Genomic DNA, 26,896 nt, shown 5'->3' on the forward strand with positions numbered 1-26,896 from the left:
AGCCAGAGGGCCATGCCTAGGCTGTGCCTACACCAGACTCCTCTGACTGGGGTTTTATCCTGCTCAGAGGGCTGGCTCCGCCTCCAGGAGCGTAGAGGTTTATCACCCAGCTTGAGGAGAGACCGGTGGCCAGGGGCAGTGTTGGAGCTTGGCAGGGTATAGGTGGGGTAAAGTTTGGGGGCCCCTGCTCCTTCAGGGCTCCACAAAGGAAGCTGGGCCCGCCCCCCTCGTTGAACTGCACACTCTGGCAGTCTGTGTCTGAAATCCTGGTGCTTCATAAAAATTCTCCCAGGACTCCTTCCAGGAAGCCAAAGAGATCCCTCTCTCCAGTGTTCCCAGTGCTTCAGCCTGGTGCTGGCTGCCTTCAGGGGAGAGTGGGTGCAGTCCTGTCCCACAGCTGAGGACTGGGCTCAGTAGGAGTCCTCTGTCAATTGCCAGAGGGGGCAGTAGAGGAGACTCCGACAACTGAACAGAACTGGTCTGTCGGTACCTTCTCCTGATCCTGATGCCTGTCTCCCTTCTCCAGTCCAGTCCAGGCACTGCTGGGGCTGGGGTTTTCCATCAGGAGTAAATAGAACCCAGGCCTTCCCGGAAGTAGGCCATGCTGCCTGAACTTGCCCAAGTGTACAAAGCAGTCGTCACCCTTGTTCCACACATCCTGGATGCTGGCCTGTAACTTAGTTCTGAAGCTTCCGAAAAAGCGGAAAGGATTCCCTTTCTCCAGGTTATGGGGGAAGAAGTACCTGCTGAGGCTGGACGGGGTGCAGAGGATGACGGGACAGCAGCAGGGCGGGGAAGCAGCTGTCACCACCAGACGGGGTGCAGAGGATGACGGGACAGCAGCAGGGCTGGGAAGCAGCTGTCACCACCAGATCTCCCTCAGGTCTGCATTAGAGCTCTGCTTTCATCTAACCCTTTCTCTCCGGCCCCTCGAAAGCCCAGGTGGGCTTCCTAGAGTCTAAGAACCTGAAACCAGAGGAGGTTCCACAGGTACAGCTGAGGGGTTTTAAGAAAGATACTTGTGCCCTAACCAGTTTGGCTCAGTGGATAGAGCATTGGCCTGCAGCCTGAAGGGTCCCAGGTTCGATTCCAGTCAAGGGCATGTACCTGGTTGTGTGCACATCCCCAGTAGGGGGTGTACAGGAGGCAGCTGATCGATGTTTCTCTCATCGATGTTTCTAACTCTCTATCCCTCTCCCTTCCTCTCTGTAAAAAATCAATAAAACTTATTTTTTTAAAAAAAGAAAGAAAGATATTTGTATTTACAGTGCACTGGTCCTTGGAAATCATCTGGGCCACTTTCTAAGAGATGTAGGAACATTGGCATTTCCTTTGGGTCCCTGCCTTTCCTATCTCTCCTAACCTCAGTGCCCTGCACCCAGAGACCCCAGACAGAGTCCTCAAAGATAGGGGTCACTAGGGGAGCACAGTGACCAGTTCCCTAGGGACTCGGATGTCTGAGATAACCACATTTCAGGCTCAAGATGACCAGAAAACTGAACCAGAAGCCCATCCCCTTCACCCCTTCTCTGTCCTCCAAGACCCTAGAGGTCAATTCCAAGAGGTAAAGCAAGCCCAGGGCTGAGAGGGGGCGCTTGGTGACTCCTGTCATCATCAGAGGGGTTCAAGCTCCTGCTTAGCTACTGGTGGGTTGTTGGGGGCTGCTTAGCTCAGGAGGAGGGCTAGTACCCATGAGGCCTTCTCCAGCCCTCAGCTTTGTGGTTCATTAGGAGGCCCTGAGCCCAACATGGGCTGGACACAGGAAGGCTCTTCTCTCCAAGCCATCCTAACAGCCCAGCTTCACCTCCCTTACCCAGGCAGATCCTTGCCTCCTTCCTGTCTACCCCAGTCAGGACAGTAATCTTAAACTCAGCGCCAAGGGATCTTTATTGAGCCGGCAGGAGGAGGTTAGAGGAGGAAGCAGCGGAGGGCCCAGATATATGGGCTCAGATTCCTACTGGTGATCAGGGGCCGGGCAGCCCAACCAGTACTGGGCGATGTTCCGTGGGTAGGGAGGGCTTACAGTGTCCACTTGCTGTGTGCGAAGGTTGACTCGGTAGTACTTGTCTGGAAGAGAGGTTGGGGGAGAGTGTGTGAGACCCAGCCTGGCCCTGCCCACGCCTGTCCTAAAACCTGGTCTCTCCTGGAAGGGTAAGTGAACATCACAATGCAGGCCAGGACTCCTGGCCTGGCTTTCTGGAGTCACTGCTCAAGGGCTGAGTTGAGCTCATGGGAACTAGAGAGAGCAGGGAGGGCCACTGCTGAACCCGCTACAGGGGTGGCAGGGGCTCCTACCTCCTGAGAAGAAGTAGACGCTCTGGATGGGCTGGCATTTGGGAGGCACAAGCCAGTCCATGTCGTAATCGTAGTTGTAGGTTCCCAGGCCACTCTCCTCACTGGAGAACCAGGACAGCCAGATTGAACGGGATTTCCGGTGGGATTTGGGGCTGTGGCCACGGCCCCGTTGTGATCGGTAGCGTTTACGGTTGCGACGCTTAGACTTAGTGCTCTTGGTTAAGGAGGAGCGGGGAGCTGAGCCTGAGATGTAGATCCGGCCAGCCATGGCTGCATCCACTTTCTCGGGCACCCCAGGCCAGTTCTCGCTGATGGACTGGGGCGGTCTGGTACCACCTGTAGCAGGGAAGGGGTTAATGGGGAACCTTGAGAGCCTGGACCCTGCCCCTCCCACCCCCACCCCGCCCCGCCCACAGGGTAGTTCATCAGGTGCCCAAGGACCGAGGAAGCTAGCGGCAGAGGCCTTCTGACTCCCTGTTTAATGCCCTTTCCCCTGCCTCCCTCCACCATGTCCCTCCCCATTTACCTCAGCCACAGACCCTCCTTTTGCTGTCTGTGCCCTTGGCCATGCTAGGCAAAGTCCAAGGTGTGGGGTCCAGGTGGAGGCAAGCCTTCCCCCAAAAGGTCAAAACAGATGCAAAGTCTGGCCTGAGCAAACAGCTTTTGATCGATAGCTCTACAAGCCGGTCTACAATCACTTCCCCCTCTGGCCAACACAGCCCTCCCTCTGTCTCCGGGGATCCCAGCCCACTTGAAGGGGAAATAAGACCTGCCCTCCCTCCATACCAGAGGGTCTGCTCCAGAAAAGAAGCTCAAAGATGTCCTCCCAGCCGGCCCGCTGCATCACGGCAAAGTGTTCAAACACAGCTGACACGGAGCTATCTTCACACTCCTCCCGGCTGGGCTGCTGCTGGAACTCGTACTCCCAGTACTGTTTCCCTGGGGAGGGATGCGCATGAGCAAGGCTGGAAAGCCCAGAGGCTGTTAGGAGCTCCAGGCCGGGGCAGGGTGGAGGGAGGACGGACATAGGCATCATCTAGGCCAGTCCCCCCAAAACTGAGCCTGCTCCACCGCCTGCTCATTCTCCCCTCTGCCCCCTGAGTACCCTTGAAGAAGTAGACCCGCTCCCGTCCACTGTAGCTGTGAGCGGGGAGGGCGAAGGCTGCATCCACATTGTCTGGAACGCCCTCGAAGCCTTCAGAGATGCTGCGGGGGAAATTGGGGTCCAGGACACCATCCTCGAAACGCCAGTACTGACTTCCCTAAGGGGGTAGGGAAGGAGGAGGGAGGTGAGGAGGTGGCTGGCTGGGCACAGAGGCAGAGACCCCATCCAAGCCAGCAGTCTCAGTTCTAGACCTGTCACCCAGGACCTGGACCCTTGGGCTTCCTGGACCTTACAGAGCTTCAGCCAGACACCAAAGGCTGGGATTCAGCCTTCTTGCCCACCCTGGTCGTCGGCACAACAGCTCTCAACTCCTGCCTGGATACCCTTGACCCTGACCCACAGCCCCTGGGCCTGGCACCTTGAAGAGGTAGGTCTTCCCCTGACAGTTGATGCGGGTGAAGGCAGCATCAATGGGGCCCTCGATACCCCAGACATCTTGGATGAGCTTGGGGTACCCAGGTCTCACTGCATATTCATCCAGCTCATAGCAGTACTTCCCTAGAGTGGAGGAGGCTGTGTGAGGGAGGGGATGTTCCTGGGGCAGACCCCACCCCAGAGACCTGCCCCTGGAGTCACCTCGGAAGGCAAAGAGGGAACCATTCTTGAGGTCAGTGAAGGCATCAAAGGGCTTCCCACTGCACAGCTCCTCTGCTGAGGATTCGAGGATTTCTTGATCGGTGCTCTCAGGCCTTAGGGTCCCCACGTCAGGCCCTGAGGTCCCCCGTTCTGGTCCTGGGGTCCCCCGTTCTGGTCCTGGGGCCTCTTCCTCAGCGTTCAGAACAGGTGCCTGCTCAGGAGTACTTTCAGGGGCCTGTGGGTTACTGTCAAGGGGGGTGCTCTCTGTCGGTGTGTGGACACTGGGATTTTCCGTCTCCAAGTCGAGGCCATTAACCCAGTACTCATCTTCTGGCATGGTGAATACATCCCCGCGAGTCACTGCAGGCAGAGTGGGTGGTGTGAGTCTCCAGCTGCCGAGGGGACCCCAGGCCCACCCAGCCATTCTGAACGCACCTTGGGGCTTGCACTCAGCCACGAAGTCATCACAGCAGCTCTGGTAGTACGAGCAGAGCTCATCACACTGACACTTCTTGTCCGGGTTGAAGCCCTCAGTGCAGCGATCCTTGCATGACTCTGTGGGGAGGGAGTGTCGGTTGGCACCGCCAAGACCGGCCCATTCTTGCCCACCCTACATTAGCCCAACTGGCCACCAACACCCTCCCGCACCTTGGTCAGCCAGAACAGCCCAGACCAGCAGGGCCAGCATCAGAAGGGGCCTGGGCGATGCCATGGCAGGGCCTCTCGCCGTGAGCCTGGCTTACTGGGTTCTGTGCTCTCTGCTCAGATGCCTGAGAAAGGGAGGGAGAGGTGGGAGAGAGAGGGAGGGAACCAGAGGAGAAGAGCTGCCTTTCCTGCTGCTCTGTTTGTTCAACCTCTGGCCCAGCCCCCAGGCCTTGACCTGAGAGGTTGCTGTAGCACAGGGTCACATTCCTGAAACTCTGGGCCTGGGAGAGCTGCAAACAGGATCCTTGCCAAGCTTGGGGTTATTTCAGGAGGGAAATAGTACAGTGTGTCTGAAAGGCAGAAAGAAGGCCTACCCCACCACTTACTGGCTATGTGACCTTGGGCAATCTGCTTTACCTGCCTTAGTTCTCTTTTTGGGAAAATGAGACTAATAATACTTGGGAGGTCATATGAGTTAAGCAGACAGAATGCCCAATGCCTAGAGTAGCCCCAACTTCAGTCTCCATAAATGGTATTGATCTATGATCTGTTTGATCCAGGCACACCCACGCATTGTGTATTTAGGGCAGTGAAGTGGGGAGGGGAGGAGGAATGCTGGGGAAATCTTTTTATCAGAAAAGAACAAAGTTTCATTTCTGGGTTCATCCCTTGGGTGCATTGATTTTCCCAAGCTGGTCTTCACAACACAGGAAATTGAGTGAATATTAACCCTGTGGACTGGATTTGATTCCTGAGTCTTCCACTAATTTACTGCTCCTGAGCAGGCCACTCCCTGTCCCCACCCTCAAGAGTGATCTGGTTCCCCCCATTCCTCCCACTTTAAGACTCTCCTGAGAAGTAGGATCCCTCTACCCATAAAATGCCCACTAGTACAGAATGCCTGATTTTGTGCCTACTTTCAGGGGTCCACAGAACTCCTGAAGTCCTCCTGCCCCCTCAGAGTTTCCAGCTGATTTTTTTTTTTCTGTTCTCTGATCAGAGGGGAGTGTGACTTCCCTTTTCCTTAGGCCTAAGTCGGCTCGCCTATTAAATGGGAACACTAATTCCTCCCTCAGAGGCAGGTTGTAAGGCTGAATTGAGAAACAGGCATAAAGGGCCTCTAGAGTTGTACAGAATCGTTATTATGGTCGCTTTAACTACCAGTAGGGGAGGAGACACACGAGGGTGCTGCTTGCCCTCACATTACCAGGGTCACGGTTAAAACCCAGGCAGTCCTCTCGCTCTCCACCCACTGCCCCTGCACCCGGCGGAGGTGGTGGGGCGGGGAGAGGGGGAGTGCGCCTAAGGGGGAGAGGTCTGGTGAGGGCGTGGGCGGGGCGGGGCAAGACTTGAGGGTGGAGCTACGCAGGAGGCAGGGGCGGAGCCCCGCGAGATCCAGAGGCGGGGCGTCGGCCCGGGTCCGGCTTCTCACGGGCGGGGCTGCTGCGGAGAACCTCGGCAAGCCCAGCCGGAGCTGGAGCCGCGCTTTGTTCTGGTGGCTGCTGCCTACACCCTCCGGCGTCTGGGTCCACCCCTCGCTTCCCAGCTCCCTGCTCCCGTCCATCCCCTGTATCTGGGCCTGCATTCCCTTTCCCGACCGCTTCGTCCTAGATCCTGTCCTTACCTCTCCCCAAACTACTGGCCAGCGCCCTTGCCTGGTACCCTGCTCTCCATCCCTCCCTCCTCCATCTTCTTCCCGCTGACCTCCTCTCGGGCCCCCTTTACCCCAAGGTCCGGGTCACTCCGCTCCGCTAGGTCCCGGCCCTCCAGGCCAGGGATGTCCTCTGCAGCCCCGCGCCCATGGTCTTGACGCTGCTCCTCTCCGCCTACAAGCTGTGCCGATTCTTCGCCATGTCCGGCCCACAGTCGGGCGCCGACCGGCTAGTGGTGCCGGGGCCGGACGGGAGCGGCAGCGCGGGGCCATGGTGGGTCGCGGGCGGCCGCGGGCCCCGCGAGGTGTCGCCTGGGGTGGGCAGCGAGGTGCAGGGCGCCCTGGAGCGTGCGCTGCCCGAGCTGCAGCAGGCGCTGTCGGCGCTGAAGCAGGCGGGTAGCGCGCGGGCTGTCGGCGTCGGCCTGGTGGAGGTCTTCCATCTGGTGGAGGAGGCCTGGCTGCTGCCGGCCGTGGGCCGCGAGGTAGCCCAGGGTCTGTGCGACGCCATCCGCCTGGACGGCGGCCTCGATCTGCTGCTGCGGCTGCTGCAGGCGACGGAGCTGGAGACGCGAGTGCAGGCCGCACGCCTGCTGGAGCAGATCCTGGTGGCTGAGAATCGGTGAGGGTGCCTGGCTGGGGAGAGCGCCGCGTGGTGTGGGGCAGCAAGGGCTGTGGGGTGCCTGGGTCGCCCGTGTGCCTCGCACTGTGCCTACCTTCCCTGCCTCACCTCACTACATCCCTGGTGGGGTGGGGATCAACGTATCCATTTTATGAATGAGAAAACTGATGGGAAAGTTTAGTGACTTGCCCAGTGTCATGCAGTGAAATAATGATGCAGGCAGGATTCACTCCCCGGGCTGGTGAGGTGAGGAATGAGACAGGGAGAGGAGGAATGGCGTAGTAGAACAGGAATTTGTCCCTGATTCTGAGGATGGAGATAGGATCCTACTGCCAATGCTCCCTGAAACCAATAGCCCTCCTCCCCACAAGCCTGAATGCCTTTTTATTCTACCTGCTCTCTCCTATATCATCTCCCTCCTCCTGAGAGAGGGAGAGAACACAATGCTCAGAAAATGGGGGTGGGGGGGAACCCCCCTTTCCTCTCTCCCCAGGCTGAAATGAATGCCAATCTAAGGGTTACTTACCCTCTTCATGCCATCCCAAATCCACCTTCTGCTTCCTCCGTCTTCATTTTGGTCCATGTAACAGGCCAGACATGATCTCATTCTGCAGCTGCTGTTAGGAATCAGAAGGTTTTCTGCTGAGACACTGAGGGTGCCGGTATCTCAGCAGAGTTCCTCTCTGTTTCAAACAGCACCCTGACCAGCAAGCAAAGAGACACACGGATTCCCAATGAAGGCAACAGGAAATGGTCTCACCACAGGCTGGGCTGAAAGAACGGGGGGAGGTTTTCTGCTGAGATGCATGGGTGGGGGAAAAGGAAAGTGAGGTGCAGGGTTAGGCAGGGGCCAGACAGCATGTATGTTCGCTCCCCTTTCCCACGTTGTGTCAGGGTGCAGTAGGTGGGTCCAATTGAGGCCCGGCTGCCACTCTCTTGGCTGCCTCTTGGGATCTCCCCTAGAATGTGAAAACCCCTGAGCACTCTCGTTCTCTCTCCTTTGATGCCAGAGCAGATCAGGATGTCACACTTCTGTCTGTCTCCACCTGAATTCTCAGGCCCCTCAGGTTTTGAAGGGATTGGAAGAGTCACTTTCAGTTCATGCAGCTCTCACAAGTGTGATGATCATAGGGTAGGGGTGCTTTCCTTGCCATCTGCAAAAAGTAAAAATAACTTTGTGAGTGATGGACATTATGCAACTCTCAAAAATGCATGAATGAAGACATTTACATTGGGAAACCAAGTTTTGGTTCTGCTTGTTTAGCAAGTCATTAATCTCTCATCTAACATCAGGCGCCCTGATGGGAATGGACCATACATTTAGAGGGCTAGCAAACGGAGTGGGTGCCCACTGGATGTGTGGGCCCATGTTGGTGGGTGTGCCCTGTAGGCCTGGTATGCGGCAGCTATAACTAGAACTCCTGGAGAATGGGTGCAGCCAGCACCCCAGAAGAGGAAGGCTACAAGATAGCAAATAGCGCTGATATTTTTAAGGCTGGAAATAACATTTCTCACGTGATTCAGAACTGAGAGAGGCATCACACTAATCAGTGTCCTTGGTCCTAAGAAACCACGTACTGGTTCAGGCATTGGGTCAGGTATCACTTCAGGACCAAGGACAGATCCCAGCACTCCTGGTGGGGATCCGAGTCCTTCCAAAGAAAGGCAGAATCTACTCACTCCTCTGGACTGTGCCTGGAGGAGGCTGGAAGGGAAAGAACAGGGAGTGACACACAGATAATGTGTGTTTATGAAATATTGTTCTTCCTCTGCCAACCAACCTCCTCTTAAAGAGGGTTCTTCCATCAGTTTCCCACTCCTTTTGCCATTCTCAGTTCTGCAGCTCTCTTCTTCCCAAGATGCTGCCACACCCACTTCCCAGCAGCCCAGGTGTCAGCTTCCCTCACCTCAAATATCAGAATACGTGCAACCTTGATGTTTTGGGACGACGCTCTAACTAACCGAACTACCTGACCAGGACCAGCTTCTTGCTGTCTTTAACCATTTGCATTTTAATTATGATGTGTCCTGGTGTGGGCCTCTCTGGATTCATCTTGGACTTGTAATGTCTATTTCCTTCAAGTTAGAGATATTTTCTGTCATTATTTTTTCAAATAGGTTTTCCATTTCTTGTTCTCTCTGTTCTCCTTTGGCACCCCCACGATGCAAATGTTGGTGTTCTTGAAGTTGTCCCAGAGGCTCCTTACACTATCCTTGTTTTTTTGGATTATTTTTTCTTTTTTTCTGTTCTGATTGGGTGTTTTTTTGTTCCCTTTGCTGATTTGATTCTTGGCTTCATCTACTCTACTTTTTTTTTCTTTTTATTGAATTTATTGGGGTGACCTTGGGTGACAAAATTAGACAGGTTTCAGGTGCACAATTCGACAACACGTCATCTGTACACTGTACTAGTATTGTGTGTTCACCATCCCAAGTCAAGTCTCCGTCCATCACCATTTATCCCCGCTATGACCTCTTTTTTTTAAATTTATTTCTTTATTGATTAAGGTGTCACATATTTGTCCTCATCCCCCCATTCCCATCCCACACCCCTCCCCACGCATGCCCCCACCCCCCTGTTGTCCTTAACCATTGGTTAGGCTCGTATGCATGCACACAAGTCCTTTGGTTGATCTCTCCCCCCTACCCCCACCCTCCCCTCCCCTCCCTCTGAGGCCTGACAGTCCGATCGATGCCTCCTTGTTTCTGGGTCTGTTCTTGTTCATCAGTCTATGTTGCTCATCATTTCCCCTAGATGAGTGAGATCATGTGTTACTAGAAATATAAGAACCGAATGTGAGACGAGCAATATTAGTTATGCTGACAGGCAAATGATCAGTCTGTAGTGAGTTTCTTTCTGGACCAACAGTTCTTTTGAGATGCAATTTCAATGTCCACCAGTTCCTTATGTGTACATGTTGGCACTGACTTTTCAGCTCTGGATGGTGGACAAATGGTGGTAATGCAGGTCCGACTCCCTCTGGTTTGGTCTCGCCTGGACCCAGGGGCGCGGCTTCTCCCAGACTCAGGGGCACGCGACCTCACCCGGACCTGGGACCCAGCATCACCCGGGCCCAGGGGCGCGTGGTCTCACCCGGACCCGGGATCCAGCCTCACCCTGACCCAGGGGTGCGCGGCCTCCCCCGAACCCAGGACCCAGCCTCATCTGGACCCAGGGGCGCGTGGCCTCTCCCAGACCCAGGGACGCAGCCTCACCCGGACCCGGGGGTGCGTGGCCTCTCCCGGACCCAGGGGCGCGGCCTCACCCGGACCCGGGACCCAGCCTCACCCGGATCCAGGGGCGCATGGCCTCACCCGGACCCGGGACCATCTACTCTACTATTGATTCCCTGTAAATTATTCTTCATTTCAGTTAGTATGTCCTTAATTTCTTATTGGTCCTTTATTTATGCTGTTGAGGTGCTCACTAAGTTCATTGAGCATCCTCACAACCAGTGCTTTGAACTCTGCATCTAGTAGATTGCTTGTCTCCATTTTGTTTGGTTCTTTTTCTGGAGTTTTGGTCTGTTCTTTCATTTGGGACATGTTTCTTTGTCTCCTCATTTTGGCAGCCTCTCTGTGTTTGTTTCTATATGTTAGGTAGAGGTGCTAAGTCTCCCAGGCTAGATAGAGTAGCCCAATGTAGTAGTGCCCTGTAGAGTCCAGTGGCACAGACTCCCCAATCATCCAAGCTGGACATTCAGGGTGTGCCCTCTGTGTGGGCTGTGTACAGCTTCCTCTTGTAGTTGAGCCTTGATTGCTCAACATTGGCATGTCAATGGGAGGGATTTACCCCCAGGCCGATCAGCTATAAGAATTGGCTGTGACCTTCAACCACCATGGAGGATCAGCTGCGCAGGGCTTACTTAAGCAGGGCTCTGGTGCCTCTCAGTCTACCCCATGAGTGTGTTGCTTGTGGAGATGGTTGGAGGATGGTGCTTCGACATGGTCTGAAGCTGTCCACTGGGTGTGATGGCTCTAGGGCCTCCCAGGAGGTACAGGCCAATGTCAGCCGCCACCTGTATTCTGCCCCGGGCCACCTGTATTCTGCCCCGGGACACCTGGCATGAGCTACAAAGCAATATGCATATGGCTGCTACTTATGCTGGGCTTGGAGATGCCCCAGGGAGGTCAAGCTCTGAACCAAGGTCAGCTGCTGCTAGTGCTGGGCCTAAGGCCACTTAGTGAGAGATATGGGGCTCACTGAGGCCAGATGCTGCTTGTTTCAAAGATTTTAGGCAGAACCAGGGCAGGCCAATCATATGGAAAAGCCACCAGAAACAACTTGGGTGGGCCTGAAAATTGGGTGGGATTTTGGATTTCCTCAGGGAATCAGGTTAGTGGGGTCTCAGATATGGCTCTGTGGAGGGAGGGCTCATCAAAGGAACAATGACTTCTGCCTGGGAGAAAGCTGCACCCCCCCCAGCCCTGATGCTGGTCAATTCACTTCCTCCCCGTTTGTCTCTGGTGCCTTTCAAGCTGCTGCCCCCCAACCCCCATGCTAGAGCTCAGAAGGAGTAAGTTCAAGTTAGTCTGTGCACAGGCCCTTAAAGAGGAACTGCTTGGGACTCCAACAGCCTCTGTCTCCCTCAGCCTCAATGCCCACTGGTTTTTACAGCCAGAGATTACAGGGTCTTCTCTTCCCAGCACTGGAGCCCTGAGCTGGGGAGCCTGGTGTGGGGCTGGGACACCTCACTCCCCATGGAGTACCTCCACAGCCGAGATATTCCTCCCAATTTTTTAAAAAATATATTTTATTGATTTTTACAGGGAGGAAGGGAGAGGGATAGAGAGCTAGAAATGTTGATGAGAGAGAAACATCGACCAGCTGCCTCCTGCACACCCCTACTGGGGATGTGCCCACAACCAAGGTATATGCCCTTGACCAGAATCGAACCTGGGACCTTCCAGTCCGAAGGCCGATGCTCTATCCACTGAGCCAAACCGGTTTTGGCAATTCCTCCCAATTTTTACCTGAGACACATGGGTGTGGGACCAGCTCATACTTGTCTCTGCTCCTCCTACCAGTCTCGATGTGTCACCTTCTTTAATTCCCTAGCTGTAGGACTTTCATTCAGCTTGATTTCAGGTGGTTCTGAATGATGGTTGTTCTGTAGTTTAGTTGTACATAAGTTTGATGTGGGTTTGGGATGAGGGGAGTACCACCATGTTTTCCTATGCTGCCATCTTTTTTTTTTTTTTAATTTTCTTCAGTCTAATGTTAGTTTTTTAAAAATTCTTTATTGTTTAAAGTATTACATGAGTCTCCTTTTTCCCCTCATTGACCTCTCCCCCGCCACCCTCTCCCCCAAGCACAAGCCCTCACCCCCTACAGTTTGTGTCCATTGGTTTTGCTCATATGTGTGCATACAAGTCCTTTGGTTGATCCTATGCTGCCATCTTGACCAGAAGTTCCCCTTGTCTTGACTAATGTCCCCAGCATCTTTCTGACTTAATCCCATAGGCAACCATTCAACATATAATACGTATCTTCCTATCTGTATTCTGGTAAAATCTTTTTCTTGTTTTGTGCATTTATTTTTAATTTACACAAATTATATTCTATTTCTTATTTTCCCCCACTCAGTGTTACGTTAAAATCCTTCATGTAGCTATGTTATCATCTGCTCAGTTACTTGTAACTGCTCCACGTCCTCCAGACTGGGTACCTGCCCATATTACCTCTCCACTCTCCCAGGCTTGATGCTGGACTGTCCCCAGTTCCCCCCACCACAAATAATACTGCAGCGAATGAACTTGGCTATGTCCTTTTGTGGGTCTGTGTTACAATCTCTTTGAAATAGAAACCCAAGAGCCCCAATTTCTGGCCCATTCGGTGTGTGTCACCTTAATTTCGTCCACTCATCCCAGCCTGCTCCCCAAATGGACTGCCCTAGCCTGTATGCCCACCCACAGAGCTTCAGGGTGTTCATGGCCCCACACTTCACTAATCTTTCCTGTTGCCCAGCTTCTGCTTTTGCCTGTCTAATAGGTGTAAAGTCATTGCTGTTTTCATGTTCACTTCTCTGATTAATAATGATTTAGAGCATCTCTTTACTAACATTTTGGATTTCCTCTTTTGTAAGTTGCTCGTTTATGTCCTTTGCCCGTTTTCTATTGAATTTATTGCCTTTTTTCTTGTGGATTCGAATATTTACTTACGTATATTATATATGAATCCCTTGTTGGTTTTATATTTTTCCTTGTTGGTTTTAGATACTGCAAATATCTTGGGCTTTCTTTTCTTCAAACATGCCAAGCTCATCAGCCCTCAGGGCTTTTGTCCTGGCTGTCCTCTCTGCCTATTATGCTCTCCCAGATACTTGCAGGCAGGGCTTTCTGGACATTTAACCCTCAGATGGCATCTCCTCAGACATATCCCTGCACCCAAGCACTCTCCGTTATGTCACCTGGTTTTGCTATCATTATGGCCGTATCACTATTGTCCTGTTAATTCCTTGTTTACTTGCTTATTGTTTGTTTCCATATTAGCTGAGTCACTCTTAGTCACTGTTTAACTTCAGCCACTAGTTCAGTGCTTGGCACACAGTAGGTTCTCAATACATGTCTGTTGAATGAATGAATAAATACACCCCAGTCGTGCAGCATGGAGTGAAGAGGTTTAAAGGCAAGGCCAGGAGTGGTGTGCAAGTGACCCTTCAAATGATGATAAGAAGTTAACATTTGTTGAGTCTTTCCTATGTGCCAGGCACTGTGGCAAGCACTTTACACGGATTATCACATTCATTCTCACAATAAGCCTATAGAGTAGGTATTTATAATCCTATTTATGAGATGAGGACACTAAGGTAGAAAGATAAAGTACCCAGGGTCTCCCAACTTGAAAATGGCAAAGAATTTGAAACCAGGATCCAGGGGATCTGCACCAGAGCTAGGTTTCTTAACCAGGACCTATATAGCTTCTCCAGGGGAGGGTACAAGAAAGGAACTGGGTGTGGCCAGGAGAAATCAGAGAAGTCTGGTCCTCCCAGGCAAGAGGTGAGGGGGGGAAGCAGGGAGAATAATACTCTCCCTCATGTCTTATATGAGACCCACCGAGTGTAAGTGACCAGGGGGCAAGCCAGACGCCGCAGGCCCGGCAACGCCACCGTCCCCTCCACTTTCTTCCCGCAGGGACCGGGTGGCGCGCATCGGGCTGGGCGTCATCCTGAACCTGGCAAAGGAACGCGAGCCGGTGGAGCTGGCTCGGAGTGTGGCAGGCATCTTGGAGCACATGTTCAAGCACTCGGAGGAGACGTGCCAGCGGCTGGTGGCGGCCGGCGGCTTGGATGCGGTGCTGTACTGGTGCCGCCGCACGGACCCGGCGCTACTCCGCCACTGCGCGCTGGCGCTGGGCAACTGCGCACTGCACGGGGGCCAGGCGGCGCAGCGCCGCATGGTGGAGAAGCGCGCCGCCGAGTGGCTCTTCCCTCTCGCCTTCTCCAAAGAGGACGAGCTGCTGCGGCTGCACGCCTGCCTCGCGGTGGCGGTGCTGGCGACCAACAAGGAGGTGGAGCGCGAGGTGGAGCGCTCCGGCACGCTGGAGCTCGTGGAGCCGCTCGTGGCCTCCCTGGACCCCGGCCGCTTCGCCCGCTGCCTGGTGGACGCCAGCGACACCAGCCAGGGCCGCGGGCCCGACGACCTGCAGCGCCTAGTGCCGCTGCTCGACTCCTCACGTTTGGAGGCCCAGTGCATCGGGGCTTTCTATCTGTGCGCTGAAGCTGCCATCAAGAGTCTGCAGGGCAAGACCAAGGTGGGTGCGGTGAGGGTGTGGAGTGAGGATCGAGGGTTAGACAGCATTTGAGAAGGCTTCCCAAAGCAAGAAGGGTGAGGAACCAGTTATTCTGGTCTTGAAGGCAAGACCAAGGTTTTAAAGCAGAGGGGCACGTGTTTTGTAAAGATTACCCAGGTGCTGCCTGGGGATGGGATTGGCAAGGGTGAGGCTGGAGGAAAGGGGTCCAGATAGGAGGCCATGACAGGGGTGCAGCTGGGATGGTGGGGGTCAGGACTAGTCCATAGAGAGGCAGAGAGAAGTAGACAGATTCCAGAGGTGCTGAAGAGCTAGAATCAGGACTTTGTGGGTGGCTGGGTGAAGGACAGGGAGGAGCTGAGGATGACTCCTGACTTTGGGCATAGGCGACCCAGTGGATGGTGGCACCAGGTTCCTCATGTTGTGGTGACCCCCAACCATAAAATTATTTTCGTTGCTACTTCATAACTGTAATTTTGCTACTGTTATGGATCGTGATGTAAATATCTGTGTTTTCCGATGGTCTTAGGCTCTACAGGGTATTAAACTGTATTAAAGGGTCGTGGCATTGGAAAGGTTGAGAACCACTGAGTTAGAGAGCTCCCGTGGGCCATTTTGTCATTTGGGTCTGGAGTCCAGGAAGGAGATGGCGTGTCGAGACAGAGGAGCAGGTTGTCAGAGTGTCAGCCAGAGAACTCCCACCAGAGTCCCCATAGGCCCCCATGCCCAGGGCCTGATCTGAAACCTTTGCCCTCTTCTTTAACTTGCTGTGTGACCTTGGATATCTGGCTTTCCTTCTCGGGGCCTGTATGTCTCATTTTTATCCTCTGGAAAACTAAAAGAGTGGATCACAGAAGTAGTTCTTACTCTGGATATGGGACTAGTAGTAGTTAAATGATCAAAAGTCTAAAATTTTATTTTTTTAAATATTACAGAATCAAGATCATCCCTATAATGTCACCCTCCCTACTTTCTGTTCCTTTGGGAACCTGGGGGGTTGGTGACAGCTGGTGCCCAGGGAGCGGAACACACCACATGAACCACCCTGTCTGTACCACAGCTGTAACCCGGGGCTGCTCACAGAGTGTGTCTCTCAGATGATTGTCATGCATCGTGTGTGTCCTCACAGATCAAGGAGACACCTGGAGTTAGGGGGTCTCTGAGGCCTCCCCCAAGGTCCAGTGTTCTAGGAGTTTCTGTTTCTCCTCTCTGTGCCTGCCCCCGAGTTGGGCCATGGGAGGACTGGCTTTATAGAGCAGGTCATTTTGCTTTGGGAGAAGAGCCTTAAGGCGAGTTGGGAGTAGGGAAGTATTGGATCTGGGCAGCAGCTATGACTACCAGCTCTGCACCCCTTTCCCAGCCAAGCTGGTGAGTGCAGTTCAGTAAAGACATAGTAAGCCCCCACTCTGTGCCCTGCAGTGTGCCAGGCACAGGACTCCTGGGGTGACTAAGACATGACCTCAGCTTATCACCCAGTGGAAGTTGCATTCTCAACTAATGACAGTGGCATTCAGAGGGTGGTACAAGGTCAAACTGGAGATGTGGGCCAAACTGGGGGAGGAATCGATTTGGATTCCAGTGGATGAATAGGATTCCCCAAAACAGGCTGGAGGAACCAAGGGTCTGGAAACACCTTGGGCCAAGGCCAGAGGTGGGAGAACCTTGGTGGGGGGTGTCAGACAAGTGTGGGTTGGTGGAAGGGGAGGTGAGCTGGACTTGTAGACAGAGGCTGCACTGTGCCAGGCCTGGCCGCCATATTGAGAGCTCAGGCTTTATCCGCAGGACAGATGGAAGCTGTCGAGGGGAGACATGAAGAGTCAAGAGCTTTGAGAGAGCTTCAGGAGGAGAAATTCAGACTCCATGATTATTGGGTGAAGGCAGGGCTGGGGCAGATGGTGGGACTTTCAACAGTGAGAAGAAGCTGGGCACAGAGGAGAGACTGGGCACCTTTGGGGGTGGCTGGCTGGAAAGTTGGTGAATATAAGGCACCCTCTCCTCACCTCTCCTAGGTATTCAGTGACATCGGTGCCATCCAGAGCCTGAAACGCCTGGTTTCCTACTCCACCAACGGCACCACCTCAGCGCTGGCCAAGCGCGCACTGCGCCTGCTGGGCGAGGAGGTGCCGAGGCCCATCCTGCCCTGCGTGCCCAGCTGGAAGGAGGCCGAGGTCCAGACGTGGCTGCAGCAGATCGGCTTCTCCCAGTACTGCGACCGTTTCCGGGTATAGCGGCGCTTAGGGCTGCCTCCGGAGTCAGAGCCTGCGCATCCCCAAGGACGCGTGGCCCCTAGGGGCGCCATGCACACAGGCGACCTTGCCCCCTCCTGTCCCGCAGGCCCGAGGCGCCAGCGAGGCCTTTTTGGGGTGGAGAGCCTGTACTCAGCAATTTTCCGGGTCACTTGGCTCTAATCGGGGTCTTATCCTCTTCCCCTCCCCCCCGTCTCCAGTTCCCTCCCCTTGCATCTTGTGCTTGGGGTCCAGGGCTGAGATGGGGAGCCCTTCCTTCTTCTTTCTTACCTCTGACTCCACCCCAGGAGCAGCAGGTAGATGGCGACTTGCTTCTGCGGCTCACGGAAGAGGAACTCCAGACCGACCTGGGCATGGTCTCCAGCATCACCCGCAAGAGGTATGGAGCCTCCTGCCTGCCTCCCGCCCCCCGCCCACCCTAAACACCCCCTCGGCCACTAGCCGGTCTGAGTCAGGACTTCAGTGACCTCTCCTCCCTGGGGTGCAGATTCTTTAGGGAGCTCAGGGAGCTCAAGACCTTCGCCAACTACGCCACGTGTGACCGCAGCAACCTGGCTGACTGGCTGGGCAGCCTGGACCCGCGCTTCCGCCAGTACACCTACGGCCTGGTCAGCTGCGGCCTGGACCGCTCCCTGCTGCACCGCGTGTCCGAGCAGCAGCTGCTAGAGGACTGCGGCATCCGCCTGGGCGTGCACCGCATGCGCATCCTCATGGCTGCCAGAGGTCAGCCTGCCCGCGTGAGACCCGCCCCTGTCCCATCTCCATCCCTGGAGGGGTGAGGGGAGACATGTGGTGGGGCCTGGGAGCCAGACGCTGTGCCAGTTCTGCTGTGGGTAGGAGTAAGGCAGGCATATAAACAGGGGGGTGACCACAACAGGAGGGTGGCCCTGTCCACCAGGTCTAGGCATTTAGAGGATGTCTGACCAGGTCTTGAAGGATATACTGGGTGGGTGGGGGTCGGGGTAGCAGCAGCAGGACAGAGGGAGCCCCATGTGCAGGTGAGACAGAGCATGGGGAGTCCATATGTGAGATATGGGTGGGAAGACAGGTGGCTTATTCTATTAGACAGCAACTTGCACAGTATGGGTTCGGGAGGTACTTTAGGGAGGTCATGAGGGCTTTAGCAACCCTCTTTATTTACTATTTAATTTACTAATTTACTATTTAGCTAATCTTTATTGTCCATTACTATATGCCAGGTCCTGTATTAAGTTTTAAAAAAATAAATTTTTATTGATTTCAGAGAGGAAGGGAGAGGGAGAGAAAGATAGAAACATCATTGATGAGAGACAATCATTGATCATACTGGGGATTGAGCCTGCAACCCAGGAATGTGCCCTGACCAGAAGTTGAACCATGACCTCCTGGTTCATAGGTCGACCCAACCACTGAGCCAAGCCAGCCGGGCTTAAGTTTTGAACAGTTATTGTCTCATTAATCTCTACATCCATTTGATGAAGTGGGTGTTGATTTTTTAAATCAACTTTTAAAACTGTTTAAAGAATGAAAGAAGTATAATTTAACTTAAAAGTGTCCAGTTTGAAGAGTTTGGAAACATGCCTACTCCTGTGTAAATACCATCATAATCAGAGATAAAGAATATTTCCATCAAGGGTGTTAATTTTAAAGATGATAAAACTAAGATTTAAAAATATTTTCCAATGTTTAAAAGCCATTAAATAACAGAATTAGGATTTGAAACCCTTTCTTCCTGCTTCATAAATAGATAAATGTTGTCTGTGGATGTTAAGTCTGAATATTATGAGAAGACTAGAGGCCCGGTGCATGACATTCATGCACTGGGGGGAGGGGGGGGGCAGGGGTCCCTCAGCCCGGCCTGCGCCCTTTAGCAGTCCGGGAGCCCTTGGGGAGCGGGCCTAAATTGCCACTCAGACATCCTTAGCTCCCGCCACCGCCACTGCACCAGCCTGGCTTGTCCCCCTTTGGGAGCGCACTGACCACCAGGGGACAGATCCTGCATTAAGGGTCTGACCCTCGTGGTCAGTGCATGTCATAGTGACCGGTTGTTCCACTGTTTGGTCGATTTGCATATTACCCTTTTATTATATAGGATGGATTCTTTTCATTCATGTATTCATTCAGCAAGTATTTACTGAGCTTTGTCTCATGCTTTTGCTTCAGCCAAAGCAGGTCAAGTTTGGTCATTTTTACTTTGCAGCTCTCAGGAAAGCCTTAAGAATCTTATTATTATTATTGTTTTTTTAAAGGATCCTACAGGAGAAATATAGCTTACAAATCTCTCTTCTACAGGGAGTAGGGAGCAATGACATGCTCAGACTTGGATTTTAGAAAGATCCCTTTGGTAGCTGTGCAAACAGATTAGACTGGGCGAGTATGGGTTTGGGGAGACCACTGAGAGGGCTAGAGTTGGGGGACATAAAGAGGGCCCTGAGGCTGGAGTCTAGTTGTTTAGTTGGAAGAATCCACAAAGCATGTACCTGGCGCTGAGCACTGAACATCAGCTCCATGAGGGCAGGGTTTGTCTGTTCTGCTCACTGCTGTATCCCAAGCACTAAGACTGGGGCCTGGCACACGGTAAGCGCTTAGTAAACATCATTGAATGAATGGATGAGAGGCAGGAATTGAGGCTGACACCCAGGTCTCTGACTGCGGTGGGAAACTCGGAGGAAGGATGTGGATGTTGGGTTTGGAGTGCCTGTGGGCAGCTGGCTGTGCAGGTCTGAGCTCCAGAGAGAGGGCAGGGCTGGAGGTGCATTCCAATGTCCCTAAAACACAACGCCTGCCTCCTGTGAGGGACTCAACAAGTTAGCGGCCTTCCTTCCTGTAGACCCCATCTCTCTGCTTCAGTGACCCTTTTTGAAGCAAGGCACCCTGCCTGAGCTGGGCTGGATTGAGAAGGCTGGATGGGCAAGGGACGATGTACCTCATTATGAGTAATGGTGAGGGGCTACCCTCAACAAGCTGTCTCCTGTCCCCCTCAGAAATGCTACACTCCCCTCTGCCCTGCACCGGCTGCAAGCCGAGTGGGGACATTCCGGATGTCTTCATCAGCTACCGCCGGAGCTCAGGCTCCCAGCTGGCCAGGTGAGGAGGAGGGGCCAGGTGAGGGGGCGGCTCAGGCCTTTGGGTGAGGCCAGCGCAGTGACAAACGGCCTCCTCACAGCCTCCTGAAGGTGCACCTGCAGCTGCATGGCTTCAATGTCTTCATTGATGTGGAGAAACTGGAAGCCGGCAAGTTTGAGGACAAGCTCATCCAGAGTGTCATGGGTGCCCGCAACTTTGTGCTGGTGCTGTCCGCCGGGGCCCTGGACAAGTGCATGCAGGACTATGACTGCAAAGACTGGGTGCACAAGGTAGGTGCTGGCCTCTGTGGTCCCAGCATTGGCCTGTGGCCCAGGTTCAAGGCTCTCCTATTCCTTCTCATCTGCTCACCCCAGCAACCTCCATGGCCTCGCTGGAAGTCAGGAGTCACAACTCTGACTGTAATAGGACTCTAGCAAGTGTCTTAGGCTCTCTGAACCCATGTCTCTCATCTACAAAATGGGAATAACTTACCTGTCCTATTCACTCTGTAGGATTGTTGTGAGGGTCAGAGAGAGGCGAAAATACTTTGAAAAATAGCCTCCAGGAGGGAAGCGGGGCAGGGGAGCCTAGTGAGAGTGAGAGACGCAATGGAATTAAGAACACAAACCTTCTTCTCATTTGTAAAATGGAGAGATTCCTCAAGAGTCAGTCAGGGTTGAAGTTATGCAGGTACTTTCCCGGGAGGGCTGTGCTCAGGGGTCCTGGCACCCAGCAGACTGCGAGGAGGGAGGAGGCAGGCCGGTGGTGGGAGCCTTTGCCTTGGACGAGTCCCAAAGGCTCCATCATTGCTCCTTGGTTGTTTTTAGTGCTTAATTGCCTTTGGTTTTAAAACTCCTTTCTCCGAAGCCACGTTTGGTGGGTAATCGATGTGGAAAACCACAAGTGAACTGCACTCAGGGAAATCCAATCCCTGTGGTTCCCCTTTCAAAGGGAAAAAACCCATTCAATAAGCACTTACCAGAGCACCCATTAATAGTAAGTAATATCCTCAGAGCAACCTTGTGAAGTAGGTTTATGATCCCCACTTTACAGAGGAGGAAATAATAGCACCTATTATTATTAAGCACACTCTACATGCTGGGAGCTGTTCTAACCACTTGCCATGGGATAGCGTAGTTATTCCTTCCATTGATCCTACAAGATAGGGACTGTCATTAACCTTCTTTTGTTGTTGTTAATCCTCACCTGAGGATTTTTTCATTGATTTTTAGAGAAAGTGGAAGGGAGGGGGAGAGAGAGAGAGACAGACAGACAGACAGACAGACAGACATCGATGTGACAGAAACACACCGATTGCTTGCCTCCCGCACAAGTTCTAAGTGCGGAACTGGGGATCCTGCAACCCAGGTACATACCCTTGACCAGGAATTGAACCCACAATCCTTTGGTGTGCGGGCTGACACTCTAACCACTGAACACACTGGCCAGGGCAACCCTATTTTATGTGTGAGAAAACAGGCTTTGAGAGCCAGCTGTTTTTGCCTCAGGTCACAAAGTCTGTGTGGTAGACTCAATGTGAACCCGGATCTGATGATTCCAGAGTACGCTCCCTAACTGCTGTGCTACGTTGTCTCATTCATTTATTCATCCAGCCATCCATTAAGTATTAAGCAAGGGTTGACTATGGGCATGGCTTTGCAGGAGATACTGAGATATAAGCTGAGTAAAAACCAAACCTCATCCCTGCCCTTTTGTCTGGTGGGGAAGACAGATATTAAGTAAATTACTCATTAATTAACTTAAATTTGCAACGCTAGCATGTGCTGCAGAAGCTATGAGAGCCTACAATAGGGGAATCTGACCTGGTCAGGAAAGTGAGGGAAGACTTCTCTGGGAAAGTGTTGATTGGCTGCAGATGAGAAAAATGAATAGGCATTAGTACAGTGAAGAGGCGGGGAAGAGCATTCCAGACAGAGGAAACAGCATGTGCAAAGGCCCTGTGCAGGGAGGGAGGATGGGAAATCTAAGAGGCTGCAAGATCTGTATGGCTGGGAGGGCAGTGCAGACATGGAGTTTGAGACGTGAACTGTGGCCAGCCACGCAGGACCTTCAGACATTAAGGAGTTTGAACTTTTTTCCTGAGCCATGTAAAGTCTTGAGGAGTTTTAAGGAAGGAGTGACATGCTCAAATTTGCATTTTGCAGAGTAGCTGGGTGAAGGGGCAATGTAGAGAACAAATTAGAAGGGAGCAAGAAATGGAGGAGAACAGACCTGGAGAAGGATGAAGATAAGCGAGGAGGACGGAGCAGGAGAGTGACGGGGTACAGGTAGAGAAAAATGGGTGGATTTGAAAAGTAAGAAAGAAAAATAAGGAGTACACTTTGCAGGGCTTGTGATGGATCAGTTTGGATGCAAGGGGGTGTGATGTTTTTCTTCTGACACCAAATTGTGTGGGTTTATTCCCACACCAATAACCAATTCTCCAACTCACCACCAATTGGGTGTCCTTCAATCCTGATACTAACTACCCACAGGGAGTGTCAGACGCCACCGGTAGAAGGCTCTGTCCCACAAGCCTGCCCTCACTTCAGATGCCAGTCGAAAGTCCCAGGTTCCCAGACCACCCACACTTCTGACTTGGTTATACATTCAGGGGTTCCCATGACTCTCCGCACCAGGTTCAATAATTTGCTAAAATGATGTGAAGAACTCAGGAAAGCACTTTACCTACTGGATTTTTATGAAGGATGTGGGGGCAAGGTATGGGGGTGGGGATGCAGGCAGGCGAGGCACAGAGCTCCCATGCCCTCTATGGACACTCTCCCAGCACCTAGATGTGCTCAACCCATTAGGGGCTCTTGATGGAGGTTTTATTATGTGGCTATGATTAAGTCATTGGCTGTTGGTGAACGAACTCAATCTCCATCCCCCCCCCCCCCCCCCCGGGAGTGTGTATTGGGGCGAGGGAGCTGTAAGTTCCAACCCTCTAATCAGACCTTAATACCCCCCCCCCAACCAGTCCCCATCCTGAAGCTATCTAGGCACCCCCACCCCAGATATCTGGAGGTTAGAAGGGTTATAAGAGCTCTGTGCCAAGAACTGAGGACAAAGACCAAATATTTTTTATTCTACCACAAAGGGTAAGCGAGAAGTCGAGGTGGACTTTAGGGGACCCTGATCTCTTCCTCCTCCCTCCTTTCTCCAGGAGATTGTGACTGCTTTGAGCTGTGGCAAGAACATTGTGCCCGTCATTGATGGCTTCGAGTGGCCAGAACCGCAGGCCCTGCCCGAGGACATGCAGGCCGTGCTCAGCTTCAACGGCATCAAGTGAGGAGGGGGGGGGGGTACACGGGCCCCCAGCCAGCAGTTCCCTCTTCCCAGCGCTCTGACCCGCCGGCCTCTGTGCCCACAGGTGGTCCCACGAGTACCAGGAGGCCACCATTGAGAAGATCATCCGCTTCCTGCAGGGCCGCTCCTCCCGGGACTCGTCTGCAGGCTCTGACACCAGTTTGGAGGGTGTTACACCCATGGGCCCGACTTAACCAGCCCCTAGTCCCCAAGTCCTGCTGTGACCCCCATTTCCATGGTCTCCCTGGAAGGAGCAGCTCCGCACACCGGCCTTCCTGGGCTGAGACAGCCTGGGCCCTTCTCAGGAAATGGCTCTCCCTCTCCCAGACCCCATGGGCCACCTCAAAGCCAGCTTCCTCAGTATCCAGAAAGGGAAGCTAGGCATTGGGGGTGGTAAGGGTTAGACCACCCTCAAGCCCTGCCACCAGGTTCTCTGGCTCAGGTGTGGGAGGGTCACGGGTCAGTTCTGGAGACACTGAAGAGCAAGGGTTCGCTGCACACAGCCCCCTCTCCTGCCCTGACATCAGCCAGCTTGAGTAGGGGAAGTCAGGCAGCCTCTGACAGGAAGTAAGGCCATGCCCAGCCCTCCCAGCCAAGCGGGCTGGGCCTGGGAACCAGCAGGGATAAAAGTCCAGTGATGGCTCTCCAGCTACACTGTGCTGGTCCCTAGGCTCACCCCTTCCTGCCGCCCTGTGGCCTGGCCCTGAATCACTCAGTGTCCTTAGCTGACCTGGTCTGGTCCCAAGTCCCTTCCCAGCCCCCCTGAGGCACAGCCTCTTTCGCCACATCCTGGGTTGGGATTGGGCTGAGCCAGCCCCTGCTCTGGCTGGTCTGCAGCTGCGGCTGGGTTTGACGCACTCACAGGCACATGGCACTCCCTGCTTGGGCCTGGGCAGGGGCGGCCATGTCTCCAAGGGCTGCCAGCCACCCTCCCCGTGCCTGGTGCTGTGCCTCAGGCTCCTGCCGCACCTGGCTCAGCTGGCCTCCCCAGCCCCTCCCAGCAGTAGCCTGGGCAGAACCTGCAGCTCCATGGGAGGAAGGGCAGGGGGTACATTCAAACCACCTGGGGATTTTGTTAAAATCCCATTCAGGTGACCCGGGGTGGGGCCTGGATTTCTGCATTTTTGATTCCCAGGTGAGCCCATGATGGTGGTCAAGAAATGACACGTTAAGTAGCAAGGCTCTGAAATACAACCCCCTCACTCCCCTTTAACCAGTTCCCCCGCACCCCGCTCCATGGTCTCCGCAATCATCAGAGCCATTTTACCTTATCGGGTGTTATCCCATTTTACAGAGGAGTCCAGTGATGTGCCATTTTCTAAGCCACGAGTGGCGGCCCAGGACCCAGCCCTGGCCTCCTGGTGCTCAGCCCACGGCTGGTGGCACCGCCCTCCTGAGAATCATTCTGGAGGCTGAGACCCGGCTGGGCTGCTGCTCCCCAGACAGCTGGCTTCTTCCTCGCCCCAAAGAATCTACAAGTGGGGACAGGTTTCTGACCCAGGGGCTATACAGAAACAAAAGAGCCGGAACATCCCTCTGCCCCTTCCTCCAGGAGGGAAGGAAGGCTCCAGCTAGCCAGGCCGGCCTCTTCCCTCTTGAGCAGTGTGTTCGCACCTCAAGGCTGGCTCAGCTCCCAGAGTGCCTCCTGCAGGTGCTGGCCAGGTCACTCTTAGCTCTTGAGCCACATGGTCAGGAAGTCAAAGGTCTCACTCCAACCTTGGTACTTCTTCCACGCCCCTCCCTGCCAGGTACTGTTCAGCTGGCCCTAGCCCCAACGCTGGCTTTGGCTGCACTTCCTCCTTCATGCCACCAGGGGTCCCACCGCGGCCGGGCCCTGGATCTGATGGTGACTAAGGCAGACTAGCTACTGCCCTCACAGAGCGGACGGTAACAATACAGCGTGGCGAATGTTCTCCAGGAGCTTTCTGTCTTTTGGTCCCCAATCCCACGCCCTCCTGAGGTCCCCCATGGACAGTGCTCAGAGAGGTGTCCAGCCCTGTTTTTTCTGTTTGGCACACCCTCCAATGCTGCCCCTCCTGTCTCTGGGGAATCAGAGCTCAGCCTCCCCACCCCCTAGCAGCTGAAGTGATGACCCTCCCCCCAGCCAAGCCTGTGTGTTCTCGGGACTGCCTCCCTGCCCTGACAGGGCAGGCACCTTGGCCCTCACCTTCCACCTAGGCCTGGCCTCACAGGGCTGGTCCTGGAGCAGAGAGCTGAGAATTAGCCTTTCCCCCAAAGCCTGCTCTGACGCAGGTCTGCAGGGCCAGGGTTTTCCGCTTGGCTGGACTGTAGTTGCTGTCCCCACGCTGGAGCTGAGTCAACTAGGTCCCTACCCCACCTCATCTCACACCTCCCCAGGGACCAAGAACTGCTCAGGGACACTCAAAAGATCAAAAGTCCAGCTCCAACTCATTTATCCTTCCCCCAGGTCCATGAAGAGAGGCATCTCATTCCAGAACATATGAGGCGGAAAGGATCTCAGAATATTACCTAACCCAGTGTTTCCTAACCTGTCCAACCATGATCAGATCTAGCCTTTCAAAGAGGGGCTTGCTCAAGGTCACCCGGGAGCCAGGCAGTGGCTGGAGTAGAGCCCAGGCCTGAGCCCAGCCCAGAGCCTTCCTCCCCTATCCCCTGTCCCCTTCCTGCCTCATGCTGGGACAATCAATGGATTGTCCTCTTCTTGCTCCAGTCTCCCAATGACAGAGGGGACCGTGAGGGGGGACTCCAGAAACAGGCCTGGGCCGCAAAGGCCACATTGACCTTGGTTTGCCGTAGGCCACACCCACTTTACTTGAGTGATTTCCAGCCAGAAAACTGACTGGCAGGGCTGGTCAGAGAGAGTGGGGTAGAAATGGCATTAGGGGGCTGAACCCTGTGGCCAAGTCTGGTTTGAAAGTCAAGTACCACCTGATCTGGGTCTGCTTGGGGGCTTATGGCACTTTAATATTAAATCCAATTTTGCCTTTCAACTTCAGATCCAGGCTGAAGAACAAGGCCCGGCTGAAATACCCGGCGATGGGAGGTGTTGCAGGGCTGTCGTTGCCAGGGAGACCAGTACTGGCACCCTCAGGGAGCGGATCTAACCCTCAGAATGAGCGGCCAGGGCTCTGCTCCAAGCCTCCCTGCTTGGCTTGATGCAAGCCTGGCAGCCCTTCATCTCCCAGCCGCTCAGGAGCAGAGAAAGGGCAGTCCGATGAGGTCTGGGCTGGCCACGCCCAGGGCCAATACCATGGCAGCTCAGAGGCTTCTGCCCAGCCCAGCAGCTGCCTGTCTGACCCATGGGGGCAGACGGGACAGAAAGTAAAGGGCCCACACCTACCCTGTGGCTCCACCTACACTGTGCTGGTCCCTAGGCTCACCCCTTCCGGCCGCCCTGTGGCCTGGCCCCGGAATCACTCAGTGTCCTTAGCTGACCTGGTCTGGTCCCAAGTCCCTTCCCAGCCCCCCTGAGGCACAGCCTCTTTCGCCACATCCTGGGCTGGGATTGGGCTGAGCCAGCCCCTGCTCTGGCTGGTCTGCAGCTGCGGCTGGGTTTGAAGCACTCACAGGTACATGGCACTCCCTGCTTGGGCCTGGGCAGGGGTGGCCATGT

At 54.0% G+C, this 26,896-nt stretch overlaps 2 protein-coding genes across 2 annotated transcripts; one reads left to right on the plus strand and one right to left on the minus strand.

The window, feature by feature from the left end:
- Positions 1–1,869: 1,869 nt before the first annotated feature.
- Positions 1,870–4,840, minus strand: VTN (vitronectin). Its single transcript, XM_079798770.1, has 8 exons — positions 4,685–4,840; positions 4,472–4,591; positions 4,037–4,396; positions 3,819–3,958; positions 3,401–3,557; positions 3,082–3,234; positions 2,296–2,631; positions 1,870–2,067 (listed from the first exon to the last, which is right to left on the minus strand). Exons 1-8 carry the CDS (start codon positions 4,746–4,748, stop codon positions 1,955–1,957), a joined length of 1,443 nt encoding a protein of 480 aa, XP_079654896.1. The 5' UTR covers positions 4,749–4,840; the 3' UTR covers positions 1,870–1,954.
- A 1,327-nt stretch (positions 4,841–6,167) lies between these two features.
- SARM1 (sterile alpha and TIR motif containing 1) lies at positions 6,168–26,878 on the plus strand. The gene is made up of 9 exons (XM_079797235.1): positions 6,168–6,951; positions 14,086–14,704; positions 16,711–16,923; positions 17,235–17,326; positions 17,435–17,670; positions 19,911–20,013; positions 20,093–20,282; positions 23,159–23,280; positions 23,366–26,878. Exons 1-9 carry the CDS (start codon positions 6,482–6,484, stop codon positions 23,493–23,495), a joined length of 2,175 nt encoding a protein of 724 aa, XP_079653361.1. The 5' UTR covers positions 6,168–6,481; the 3' UTR covers positions 23,496–26,878.
- Positions 26,879–26,896: the final 18 nt, after the last annotated feature.

Source organism: Cnephaeus nilssonii (genome assembly GCF_951640355.1).
Source record: "Cnephaeus nilssonii genome assembly, chromosome: 19".
Classification (NCBI taxonomy): Eukaryota; Metazoa; Chordata; class Mammalia; order Chiroptera; family Vespertilionidae; genus Cnephaeus; species Cnephaeus nilssonii.

Excerpts from the sequence above, each read along its gene's own strand:
- VTN (XM_079798770.1), bottom strand. The coding sequence starts at position 4,748 with ATGGCATCGCCCAGGCCCCTTCTGATGCTGGCCCTGCTGGTCTGGGCT. Across the intron at positions 3,959-4,036 it reads TTCCCTCTTTGCCTTCCGAG|GGAAGTACTGCTATGAGCTG; the intron begins GTGACTCCAGGG and ends CCTCCACTCTAG. Across the intron at positions 3,235-3,400 it reads GCGGGTCTACTTCTTCAAGG|GGAAACAGTACTGGGAGTAC; the intron begins GTACTCAGGGGG and ends ATCCCTCCCCAG.
- SARM1 (XM_079797235.1), top strand. The coding sequence starts at position 6,482 with ATGGTCTTGACGCTGCTCCTCTCCGCCTACAAGCTGTGCCGATTCTTC. Across the intron at positions 14,705-16,710 it reads GTCTGCAGGGCAAGACCAAG|GTATTCAGTGACATCGGTGC; the intron begins GTGGGTGCGGTG and ends CACCTCTCCTAG. Across the intron at positions 20,283-23,158 it reads GCAAAGACTGGGTGCACAAG|GAGATTGTGACTGCTTTGAG; the intron begins GTAGGTGCTGGC and ends TCCTTTCTCCAG.